This window comes from Ambystoma mexicanum, chromosome 6q (assembly GCF_040938575.1).
Source record: "Ambystoma mexicanum isolate Mex_15411 chromosome 6q, UKY_AmexF1_1, whole genome shotgun sequence".
NCBI classification, from domain to species: Eukaryota; Metazoa; Chordata; class Amphibia; order Caudata; family Ambystomatidae; genus Ambystoma; species Ambystoma mexicanum.
Genome location: NC_090937.1, coordinates 43,874,312 through 43,887,174, shown reverse-complemented (window position 1 = coordinate 43,887,174; position 12,863 = coordinate 43,874,312). Strand labels below are relative to the sequence as shown.

At 46.8% G+C, this 12,863-nt stretch overlaps 1 protein-coding gene across 1 annotated transcript in view; it reads left to right on the top strand.

Annotated features, from left to right (window-relative positions):
* Window positions 1-11,715, top strand: part of EIF4E (eukaryotic translation initiation factor 4E) — a 416,202-nt gene extending 404,487 nt beyond the window's left edge. Inside the window, exon 7 of the mRNA XM_069630448.1 lies at window positions 10,617-11,715. Within this exon, the coding sequence (XP_069486549.1) occupies window positions 10,617-10,731 (115 nt within the window). The 3' untranslated portion in view covers window positions 10,732-11,715. The remainder of the gene's footprint in view (window positions 1-10,616) is intronic.
* Window positions 11,716-12,863: the final 1,148 nt, after the last annotated feature.

Sequence of the window (12,863 nt, the reverse complement as noted above, 5' to 3'; positions counted from 1 at the left end):
TTCTGCCTCCGCTACCGCACTCCCCCGCTGATCTGTTCTCTCTTGGCACCGTGCACCTGGCCAACCTCTGTCCTCCGGGCACAGGTACCTGCTAACCCTCCCGCACTGCCTCCGGGTCACCCCTTGCACTGGGGTCTATATCTGTACCCATACAGAACCCCCCCCTTTTCTTCCTGCACTTATCAGACCTACCCTGTCTGCTGCCTTAAACCTAGCACTTGCAAATTGCTGGTTGCACTACCACTGTTTGTTGCCTTTATTATTTATCTGTTTCTCCTTTGCTTTGCACTTTTCACTTGGCATGTCAGTGTATTGCTTTTTCCGAAATGCTCTACTGGAAGTTTGGTTCAAACCAGTCCTCCTGAATATCTGCCACAATGTTGTTTGGCGGTGTTAGAGCGGAAATGTAGTTGTTCAAATGCCACAGACAGTAATTCTTAGGGCATCACCACCTTCCCAGAATTCTCATGCCTCTACAAGAAATCAGTGGTAGACTGTTTGCATCCTCTCTGCAACCATAGCTCATTTTCCTCTTTAGGCGCTTTCCCATGCAGCTCTATAGTCTGTGATATGGGCAATGCTTTGTTTGGAACTGTGGTCTTGCTTTCTACAGGGGTGGTGACTAAAAACACTGTTAACATTGTATCTGGGAGATAGGCTGCCAACTTGGCTGCCTGGTCTGCAGCCGCGTTGTCCTTAGATATTTCATCCATGCCATTAGTATGGACAGCGCATTGGACGACTGCCACATCGAATTGGCCATGAGAAGGCTTCAATCAGTTCTTCCAACAGCCTTGCATGCTGCACTGGAGAGCCAACTGCCCTCAGAAACCCTATACTCTTCCACAGGTACAGACCTGCATGCACTGTTTTGACATATGCAGAGTCTGAGTAGATGGTGACACACTGCCCTTGAGGCTCTCAATGCCTCAATGAGAGCAACAGGTTCCACTTCCTGAGCTGAATTGTGCATAGGTAATCTTTTCATGATCAGAACTTCATGCCCCACCCTCTACCGTGCACCACTGCTGCCCCTGTGTGCCCCCGTCCCGTCTCCTGGTCAATTGTTGATGACCCATCAACATACAGTATCTCCGTCTGTCAATGCACTATCTCTAACTTTAGATTTACCCTCCTCTTCACCCTCGTATGTAGCACAGTAATGCATTTTTAGGTCATCATCAGTGGATACTTCCATCAGAAATGTGGCATTATTCACCATCCTATACTTTACTATACAAATTTGAGGTTTGGATATTCTAATCTCATATGCAGAGGATCTCTGAGTTGTCAAGGTCGATTTAGACAGTTCTTAAATGGCAAATAGTGAATGTTCCACAAACAAGGTAACGGAGCACCCCATGAAAATCGTGGAACTTTGTTCTATTGCAAATGCAGCCGCTGCAAGTGCTTGTTCATGCGCAAACTGTCCCTGCATGACTGAGTCCAGCGTCCCACTATAATAAGCCAATGGCTTGTGACCCATTGTGCTGTTTTGGGTCAATACTGCTGTCATGAGCCGTCCATCAGAGTGGGAAAATAAAAAAACTGCTGTGTAAAATCCAGAGTTGCTAAAAGAGGGGCCATGCAAACAGCTTCTTTTAAGTCCTCAAATTGTCTATTAATTTCTTCAGTAACATTCCAATTTACACATTTTTTGTCATCTGTCCTGAGTCTTTAACAGCGGCCTTCTGTAGGCTGCGTAGTCTAGGATCCATGCCCTACAATAATTACGTAAGTCCAAAAGCTGTTGCGTTTCCTTGACAGTACTGGGCCTAGGGGTGGCGTGTACTGCAGCCGATCTCCTATTTGGTAATATTTTTTTCCCATTTGCAGAGATAAGTTGCCCCAAGTATAGTACCTCCTGTTGACAGTATTGTAGCTTCTATCTGCCTTGTACCCTTTGTGAGCCAGCAATTGTAATAATGCAATACAATCCCTCCTGCACTGATGTTCATTTTCACTACATACCAGCAGATCTGCATACTGGATGATTGTGCTAGGCACCTGAATATTTCCCAGTCGGCATGCAGCACTTTATTGAAAATACTTGGACTTTCCCCGCCTGTCTCACCCACCCTTCAGAGGAGAAACTGAGACCAAGGCTGTAAGAACCACAACCGGCCAAAGTACAGGGGAATTGTTTGAAGTGTTTGAATTGTCTTAACTGTTTTAATTGTTTTGCTTTTATTGCTATGTGTTAAATACCATGAGCTTCTTGGCTCCATGCCCTCTTTAACGCATATGTTTTGTACTGAAAACTGAATAAACAAAGGTTGATTAAAAAAAAATACTTGGACTTTCACAGTACCCTTGAGGCAGTCTTGTGTGCTCGAAGTGCTGTTGACCATGCGTAAACGCAGTGAGCTACTGTGAATCTGGGTGGAGTGGGATTGAGAAGAATGCATTCTTCAGATCCACCACTGTGAAGTACGTCGCTTTCTTGTGAATGCTACATAGGATTGTCGCCGGATTTGGAACTACCGGAAACTCCTTCTGCACCACGTCATTAAGAGGACGTAGATCCTGGATCATCCTCCAACTACCCCGTTGCTTTCTTGACTGGATATATGGCTGTATTACAGGGGGACGTGGATGGCACAATAATCCCTTACTCTAATAGAGCCTGAATCGTGCGTTTTATCCCTTCCTCCGATTCCCTTGATAACGGGTACTGCCACACCCTCGGCAGTACTGCTCCTGACTTCAATGTAATCTGTACTGGGGTCACCATCTCTCAGTAACCCAACATCATGTGGATTAACAGTCCATAATTGTACCGGCACATCACATGTCCTCCTTAAAAAAAAAAAGACTGGGTCACTGCCATCAGGGGGGCACTGTACTTTCCTATACTGCACCATATCACATCACAGGGATGCAGATTTCCAAAATGATCTCTCCATTTTGCTCACTGTCCTGAAATAACTCATCAGTTAGTTCCTTCAATTGTACTGTCGGGTCTACACATAGTACCGTGCGCCACTCGCACCCGTCCTGGTCTCTTCCAATCAGGACTACTCTTTCGTCTGACACTACTAGCTAGTCGTTGCAAATCGAATGACAATATTGTTCCCGTCACCATCTTGGCACCATGGGTTGGAAAATAAAATCTGTGGACACTCCAACATGTCACAATTTGAGGCACTGCTTTTGTTAGTACCATAATGCCATAGACCAATATGTCCGGGACCACAGGGACCCCACGGACTACTGACTCCCTTGCCATTGCATTGATATTACCATTGCTCGAGCTACACACATCCCTGCAGTGGAACACATTACCCCTTGATCTGTGAATGATATAGTTACATTTAGTTTTACTGAGCAGATCACTACCCAACAAGTTAACAGGAGAAACTCTCTGAATATAACAAGGGGGCTCATACTACCTTCCCTCCCACTTTTATATCCAGCTCCTCAGTATATGGAACCGTAGAAATAGCCCCAGAAAATCCCTGCGCGTCGTTTTACCTGATAATCGAAAGTTCCCCTCCATAATGCATAATTTAGTTGCACCTGAATCTACCATAAATATAAATTGCTTGTTTCTTATTCACGCCTCCACCAAGGGCTCCTCTTCAGGGTGTGCGATTGTCAATAGGATTGGACATGCAAGGGCTGTCCTAATCAGAATATGTATTTGTCCCAGGGAATGAAAAAGCTGCCCACCCACCATTGTACCTCCTTGGAACAGGGCACCCGTTCCCCCTGCCATCCTGTTAAACTGTTACCTCACCCTGCTGTGGTTGTTGCCCACATTGCCCTTGCCTGTCAGCCCCATAAGGAAACAGATTTTGACCCCCTGACCCAAATTATGGTTGTCCCATTCCTTGAGGCCCTTGGAATCCCTGCCCTGGAGGTGATGGCCCATAATTAAATCCCATCCCAGGCCTGTTCCTTCATTCCCTTGCGAAATGCCCCCATCTCCAGCAATACCAGCACTGTGATGTTGCCAATCCTCCTCCCCGGGGCCCTCTCCCCCCCCCCCCCCACCCCCCCAATCCTCCTGCTCTTGCTCCTTGAAATCCTCCTCTTCCCCTTGGTCCTCCTTCATACTGCCTCTGTGGGTTGGGGTACTGTTCTCACCCCACCACCCCCATGTCCCTGTCTTTTGCCCCATAGTGCCGAAATTGTGGCATTCAAAATCTGAGTATCTCCTGTCTTTTCCACCTGAGCCGGTACTGTCTCCAGTGCTTGGACGACAACCTTATTTTGTTTCTTTTCCACTAGTTTTGCCTCGTCCGTTTGCCGCTTCTGGGCAGTCTCCCTGTCCCGCTCCTTGATTCTCTTACAATGGTGGACTATTATACCATTTTATCTAGTGCCTTCTGGACCTCTTTTGGTAATCTCCTCTTTAAGATACAATAGAAAAATGGTACCAAAAGGTCCCATTGCCCTCCTGTCTCAACTCTCCACATTTCTTATAACTTAACAATAAACCTAACTGGCTCTTCATGACCCATCGTGTACCGCATTGAAGGAATGTAAGTCGGGGTTATCTGGGTACATCTTTCGAAGGAGCTCATTAAATGCTGCTCCATCATGTTAACTATCTGCAAGACTTATCCCAGGGTACCCAGCCCTTGCCCATATGTCCCCAGCCTGGTCCCCAACTATTGCGGCCAGTAAACTCTTAAGGTCTCCTAGTGCTAAAGCTACCCCTGCTGTACCCCTGCTGTTTATTTTTCAAATTCATAGAGGCAATACGCTGGGGTAGAGCTTTAATCTTGTGGCGGGGATGAGTTTCACGCCACCTCCTCTCTTTGATCTCTTTCTTACTCTGCCTCTTCATTATTTTTGCCACCTTGATCTTCCCATTCAATTACACTTGGTTGTTCTTCTTGTCCCAGGACCATCCATACCCTTTCCCCATCTTTTTTGACACAAACATTTCTTATTGCTCCTGGTTAAGTCTAACAAAAAGAATCTTACGACTTCCAATCCACTTTTTTCTGTATTGTACCCTTATTTCTGATGGTGGTACTTCTGGTACTCTTACGTCCCGTCCCTTTTCCTCCATACTGTATGGGCTCCTTCCCAGGGACTCTCCCATGCGGGAGGGACTAGCCAGGTCCTTCTACCGGCACGTGCACAGAGGCTGCTACAGCTACCGGCCTTCGGGTCGACGGATCCGCAGAGCCTCCCGGGCTCAGTATTGAGGGACCGGAAGGTTCTTGTACTGGGTCTACACACGAGGGGTTATGCCCTAACACCAGCAATGCGCCTGAGGGACTACGCCCTAATACCGGCAGTACGTCCGAAGGGGTGGCTAAACGCAGCTCTACCAACCCCCGGCTTTAAGGCGGGGCTAGCGGAAGCCAAGCTTGTGGCGCATGACCTCTTGGAATCCACAGTGGCTCATATCAATACCTCAGGCCGTGCCATCTGCATTGCCACGGACATGAGGAGAACAGCCTGGCTCCGGGCAACGGAATTCAACCCTGATGTCCAGGAGCACATTCTAGATCTACTGTTCGAGAACGGAGAGTGGAGGACTTCTTCCACTCCTCTACGGACGAAGAACAGCTCACAAACGACAGTCTTTATCCATTCTTACACAGACCACGCCCAAGTCGTACACACGATCTCAGCAGCGCTCGGAAAGGGGGTCGTACATATGGAGAGTTCCGCAGCTTCCAGGAAGGCAGGTCCAAGCAGCCGGACCACTCGCTGTCTCAGAACCAGCGCAAACAACAAAAAGGGCGGGAGTAAGGGCATTTTCCAGTCCCCCTCCTCAGCGTCGGCCTCAGAGGGAAAGAAAGCAAGACACGCCCCTTTGGGTCCACGTGTCTCCGAATTTTGGCAGAATTTTGCAGACCCCTGGATCCTCTACGTAGTATCCACGGGGTACTGCCTTCCTATCCCAGCCTCTTCTCCCTCCTCCCCTCCCACAGGTTGGGACAGCAACTCTTTTGGCGGAGATCCGGTCGCTCGCAGAGAGCCAGGCAGTGGAGGAAGTCCCAGCAAGGCTTTGGCTCCTACTCCAGGATTTTCGCCGTTCAGAAGAAGCACCAAGTGGCCTGAGAGTTGTGCTGGACCTTTCCACCCTAACCTCTCCCTACCCCTGCAAAAATTCAAGATGGTTATGGCAGCTTTTATAGCAGAGACATTGGACAGGGGAGACTGGATGTGCTCCCTGGACCTGAATGACGCGTACCTACACGTCCCGATTTGGCAGCCCCATCGTTCTTTCCTACGGTTCAGGATCATGGGCTACCATTTCCAATACAAAGTCCGTCCATTTGGACTCAACCCGGCCCCCAGGGTCTTAAACAGACTCATGAACACTGTGGCGGCCCCCCTCAGAGCGCAGGGCCTCCACATCTACCCATACCTCGACAACTGGCTCGTCAGGGCTACATCTCTGGAAGCGGTTCACCACTCTTCCCATGCCCTTATGAACAACACGTGCTCCGAGAGGGTTTTCCCCGTTGGAAGACAAAACCTCGGCCATCAAGAGGGCCTCCCGCCCACTTCCTCAGCAGAGAAGGGACCACGTCATGGTGGTATTAACATCTCCTGGCTCTACTAGCGGCGGTCCTGGTAGCCGTGCCGCACACAAGACTAAGTATGAGAAGGATTCAGCTGCACTTTGCGGCCTCCTCGATTCAGGGCCGGGGCTTTCAATCCGAGATGATCAACGTTCTTCCTTCTCTCCACCCGGACTTAACTTGGTGGTCCATATGCAACCTACGGACGGGAAAGCCCTTTCGGCCCCCCTCTCCGCAGGCCACCATAACCACAGACTCCTCGCTTGAGGGCTGGGAAGCCACCCTGTACGATCTCTCGGTCCACGGCACCTGGACTCGACAGGAGCAGGAATACCACATCAATTGGTTGGAGCTGAACACCATCTGGCTAGCGCTCAGAGCATTTCTATCACTTCTCAAGGGAAAAGTTGTCCTCATCGAGACAGACAAATCAACCAGCATGTGCTACGTCAACAAGCAGGGAAGGCACCAGATCCCCTCCTCTGTGCAGACTGGCACTCAGCATGTGGGAAGGGGCCCTGGAAAACTAAATGTACCTCTCAGCAGTCCACCTCCCGGGCGAATCCAACCTGGAAGCGGACAGGCTCAGCAGGCTGGGAGCAGACAATTACGAGTGGCACCTAAACAACCTAGTTATTCAGGAGATCTTCAACAGGTGGGGTCTCCCCCACGTGGATCTCTTGGCCACCTGGCACAACATGAAGTGCCCCCAGTTCACATCCTGGCAAGGTCAGGGCCCTGGCTCTCTGGGCGACGCATTTCACCTCCAGTGGACTGGCATGAAAGCCTATGCCTTTCCGCCCACTCCTCTGATCCACAGGGTAATTTGCAAGATGTAGTCTCGAGACGACTCATCATTACGATAGTTCCATGGTGGCCGGCCAGGCCATGGTTTTTGTGGGCTCCTCGGCCTCTCAGAGGTGCCCCCTATAAACCTTCCGACGGGCCTAGCACATCTTTTGGCGCAGCGGGGGGGGGGGGCAGAATCATCCACCCTGCACCAGGGAAACTAGCACTCACAGCGGGGTCCCTGAGCAGGTAACGCTTCGGCACCTTAGCCTTTCACAGGTCAATCTGGAGGAGCAAAGCCACCAGGGCGCAGTGCAAAAGCAAATGGGCCGGATTCTTCCGCTGGGCAGACTCCAGGGGATTTGACCCCCTGGCCTGCAATTTGGATGACTTGCTCTCCTTTTCGGCGCACCTCGCTCATTCGGGCGTACAGGTGGACACCTGCCGCACATACCTTGCGGCCATTGGGGCTTACAGGAACTTGGAGGAAAGCACTTTTTTCCTCCTCCAACCCTATTGTCAAGAAACATCTGACTGGTCTCGCTAGGCTCTACCCGCCCATTAAGAGACCGCACCCTTTGTGGGACCTTAACACTGTCTTGGGCACCTTTGCGCACAAACCATTCGAGCCAATGGCGTCTGTGGACATTAGGCTGGTCACCATCAAGACAGCCTTACTAGTCTTGTCTTACCTCGGCTCGCAGAGTCAGTGAGATCCAGGCGCTGGTCGTCATGCAGGCGCACCCAGGATTTCTGCCCAAGGTTTCATCTGCATTTCACTTGAACGATGAAATAGTCCTTCCTACGTTCTTTCCCGATCCCAAGGACAAAGCACAGAGTGCTGCACTGCCTGTATGTCAGGCGAGCCCTAAGATTCTACTTGGACAGGACCAAGGGCTTCCGCAAGTCGGATGCTCTGTCACTTTCGGAGGATCGAGTCCAGGCTATCGGGCCTCCTAATGCCTCCATATCCCGCTGGATGGTCTCTGCCATCAAGGAAGTGTACGAGGGCCAGCACAAGCCGCTTCCTGCCAACATGCATGCCCACGCAGTCAGGGCCAAGGCAACGGCCATCACATTCCAGCACCATATCTCTTGGCAAGTCATAAGCAGGGCGGCCACTTGGGCCACTTCCTCGGCTTTCTGCAAGCATTACTGTTTGGATGCCGGCTCTAGATCTGATGCAGCTTTCGGAAAGGCGGTTCTCAGGAACCAATTTGCTTAAGGAGGGTCTCCTCTTCACCCTGGGGCTACAATCAGTTGGAATCGGCCATACAGTATGGAGGAAAGGGGACGGGATGTAAGAGTAATTAGAAGTTACTCACCGTAGTGACTAACATACTCTTAGTCCATAGTCCCCTTTCCGCCATACGTCCCACCAACCTCCCCCTAATAAAACTGGTGTCATTAGGCAATGTTAAATCTATTATGGACGCGTCAATGGGGACTGAGGTGTGGTGGCGGAGTCGGGGCAGCGCACCTCTAACTTTAAAGGGGACGTTTTTTTCCGGTGAAAAAGGTTCTGTCTCTCGTCCCATGGAAGGACGTACGTTAGTCACTACGGTGAGTAACTTATAATTTCTTGTAATCTGATAAACCTTTCCAGCAATGCTCTTAACTCGTTTAGATCTGCTTGTGAACCCCCCGAAGTACACTGATGCTACGGGCATGTCAGTGCTCGTGGTTGGGTTATGTGGAGGTGCAAAAGGTCTCAAGTCTCTGCCGCCCCCCAACCAACCACCCGACCCCCCTGTTGACACCTTCTCTACCGCAGTTGGCTTATAGACTGGATTTGTATACCCTACTGCAGGTTTAGGCGTTACGGGGCATATCCCCTTACATTGGATCTCGATTTAATCTTCCTGATTTTCCATATCCTCGAATAATCACTAGAGATCTAGAATATTTTCTTTTTTAATGTTTTCCCCTTCTATTTTGCTGCTAAAAAGATGGATGTTTTTTCTAGCATATTTCGGGAGCCCTGCTCTGGCCGGGACACCAAAGTATGTAGGAAAACTGAGATCACGTCGGGAACGTCACCACTTGGTGTCGCCAATTACACTCGCACCAGAATAAATACTCCCCTCTAGGGGAAATTAGGCCAAAAGTCTATCTTGTAAGGACAATAAGTTTAATTTTACAAAAAAGAGGATGGTAGCAAATCACTCTGCTGCCTGAACTGTCTTCTCCTGTCCCTCTTCTGTTCCTTCTTGCCAAAGTGGTGCCAGGTGTAGGGGTTTATATAGGCCTTTCGTGCTGTAGTGGCGTCACTAGATATGGGCCATGGCTTCATCCCAATCCGCTGTCCTTCCATAATAGGGATGCTCCAAAACCTTCTTTTCTTCTTTGTCAGAGCGTGCTATTCTACATTTTGCTAGCTTTAGCAAGAATACACTGTAGGTCATGTTTTCCTTCACTTTGCTACCTATAAACATTTTATGTATAAAAACATTTTCCAGTCATTATCTCCATATTCCACTCATGTTTTTATCTGGTCCTGTAATCTCCTTTACACCGTATTTGTATACCCTGTCCCATTCTGCATTTCGTCGCATAGAACATGTAAATCACATTTTTAGCCTGCATGGACCCTTGACGGGCAGTAGACAGCTGGTGAGTCATTTTGTGTGCTCTGCCAGTGCTAGCCTTGGTGACGAACACCGCAAAAGCGCCTGCGGTCCAATTTTTAGCACCAGCCGCGTTATTTCTGGGACGGAGGGGAGTTTTTGAATCATACCACACTAAGATTTTAAAATGCATAGGATCTGACATTACAAATCTATCCAGCTAATAGTTGTGCTTTATATTTAAACAATAACTTCCTTCTTCAGTGCCTGCCTATGTCTGTGTATCTGATTATATCTGCATGCAAGCCTTCCCAGAGCCCCTCCTCCCACCTAGTTGATTATAGCGCCTAAAAGAGGTCTTGCCTAACTCTAAAGCGCTTGGGGGTGCGGGAGGACCCTGGTTCCTTCCCAACAGTTCACACGTGAAAGCATTCAATGCAACATCTAAAATAGAGAAGACACTTTTTCACATCATTCCATACCCGTGCAAAGTTATAGTTGCAGGTGGGTAAGCTATCCTTTTTGTTACTTCACGGCAAACCAAACTCTTGCTTAACATGTTTGACGTTACAAATCTAAACTGCTAGTTGTTTAACCAAGCTTTGAAAGGCAATTCATTGCTCATTTAGCTACTCGATTTGAGATTCTGGCTATGAATGAAATGGTTTTTTTTTCTTTTAAAGAAATGACTTGGAGAAACAGTAACTTTTTTTTTTCTTTTTTTTCTAACATCGTCAAAGCCATTAATTGTTTTTCTCTTTATTAGGAGGGTATACAAGGAAAGATTAGGACTTGCTCCAAAGATGGTGCTTGGTTATCAGTCCCATGCAGACACAGCAACAAAGAGCGGCTCCACCACTAAGAATAGGTTTGTTGTTTGAGAAGATGCCAGCGGAGTGTTCTTTTATAGGAGACTGCGTCAAGCAATCGCAATTTGGGAGCTGAACCAAAGCCTCTTCAAAAGCAGAGTGGACTGCGTTTAAATTTTGATTTCCATCTAAATGTTGCTAAGATTTGTGAAAAGTCTTTCGCATTTGTCTCGTACTTCCGTGTTCAGAATTCTTTTCCCCTCTATTGCTAGAGTAAACATTTTCCAATCAAAACATTTCAGCACTAAACCATTTTCTGCTTACCCCACACCCCAGAGTTCTAGCCCATTCCTGAGGCCCGGTCTGTCGCAGAGTGCATCACTTGCAGGCCATTTATTTATCCAGAATATTCAGAAAAGAACGTGCATTTCCATCCCCCACAAGAACATGGCGAATGTTGTGCATTTCCATTGTATGCAGTATTATATATATTGCTGATTTCATAGGCGGAGGATTAAAATGCATTCAAACTTTTCTAGCGGTTCATGTTTTTTGTTTTTACTAAAAACAGCATTGTTCTTGCTGTAATCCTTACCTGATGTTGGCTGCTAGGTTTAATTTATTTGTTTCCCTTTTTGATAAACATTAGTGATTTTTTTTTTCTTTTTTTTTTTTTAAAGCTTTTGTAACATTGGTGAAGGATATGGGAGTAACATAGATTGAATAAACATTTTATTTTGTGCGTTACTTAAGGGTTTTTGTAAATTCTTACATAAAAAGCTTGGCAAGTTTATTCCTTTTTGAGTAGAATCAGTGATTTGTTTTCTGTGCGATTCCCAAACATAAAGGATTTTTGTTAATGTGTAACGCATAACATTCCTTACTAGAAATAGTATGTTTTTTTGTATCTTATGCCGTATTTTAACACATTGTATTACTTAGAATATAATTTGCTTTGGTTAAAAGATGGCTTGAGTAGAGAAGCAGTCCCGTTCATATTAAGACAGTGTACAAAACTGTAAATAAAATGTGTACAGTGAATTGTCTTTTAGACAACTAGAATTGTCCTTTTATTTCTCCATCCTCAAACAGATGTTTGTCCTTCCGTGGCAAGGCAAGTCTCCATGCTGACTTTTTTCCACTGTTTAATGTAAATGGGAATTCTACTTTTGAATAGTTCAATATGTATGCCATTTTAATACTGCCCTGCATAAATATATATGTAGAATTAATGTAATAGCCTAGGTTTCTGCTTCTGTAGTAGATATATATTCTTACAAATGTATAGGGTTGGTACACCTCTAGGTTCTGTGAATTTTCTATGTCATCGTCAAAGACTGTACTCTGTGTACTGTTGCAGCTACTCCTGGAGAGTGCTGCATGCCTGGAAAAAGTGCAGAGCATGGAAGCAAGTATTTTCAGTTATTTATCTTGCTCCTAAGGTTGTCTGTCCTATACGTTTGACCAGCCGAAGAAATCTGAGATGTACAATGTCAATTGCTTTATTTATTCAGTCGTTTGCTACAGTTCACTGCAGTATATATGCATACAATTATTCCACAAGACGGATTACTTTTAAATTTACTGTGATTTGCATACAATTTGCCAAATTATAAAGTTTGTAATGTAAAACTATACTTACACTACTGTGGTGAGAACATCCGACTCTTATAAATCTGTGTATTTTCAATGTTCAGAAATTGTGATGTTGAAGTCTTCGTGGTGATCAGAGACCATGTACGTATTCCATTTTATCTTTGTAATAGGCATGTGAGAATAGTTCTCAACTTAAAGCAAACCATGTGTGGTGCCTGACAAGAACATGGATGCAGAAGATTGTTTAGTACGCTCTGTGGGTAGGTGCTACACAGCTCCTTTTGAGAATTTTTAAATGCTGTAGTAGTTTGGTACTCGTGCCATGTGGTCTATTGCAGTTTCCCTGAAAGAGCTGCTTTGTTAGCATGACTTAAGCCTGATAACGTAGTCACCAGAAAATGAAAGGTATCTTAGTCTATTGGAGTTTTTCTTTTTCAAGCTTACATTTTAATGAAGTCCTCCCTCCCCCTAATCAAGAGACAACACTCATAATAAGGCTTCCCGAAAGGAGCTGTACACCAAACAGTATGAGTGCGGTAGGGTGCTGATTTAGTACACTTGTCTGTGTCAAAAACTCTGCTAAAAGTAACTAAGGCGATGACACCAAC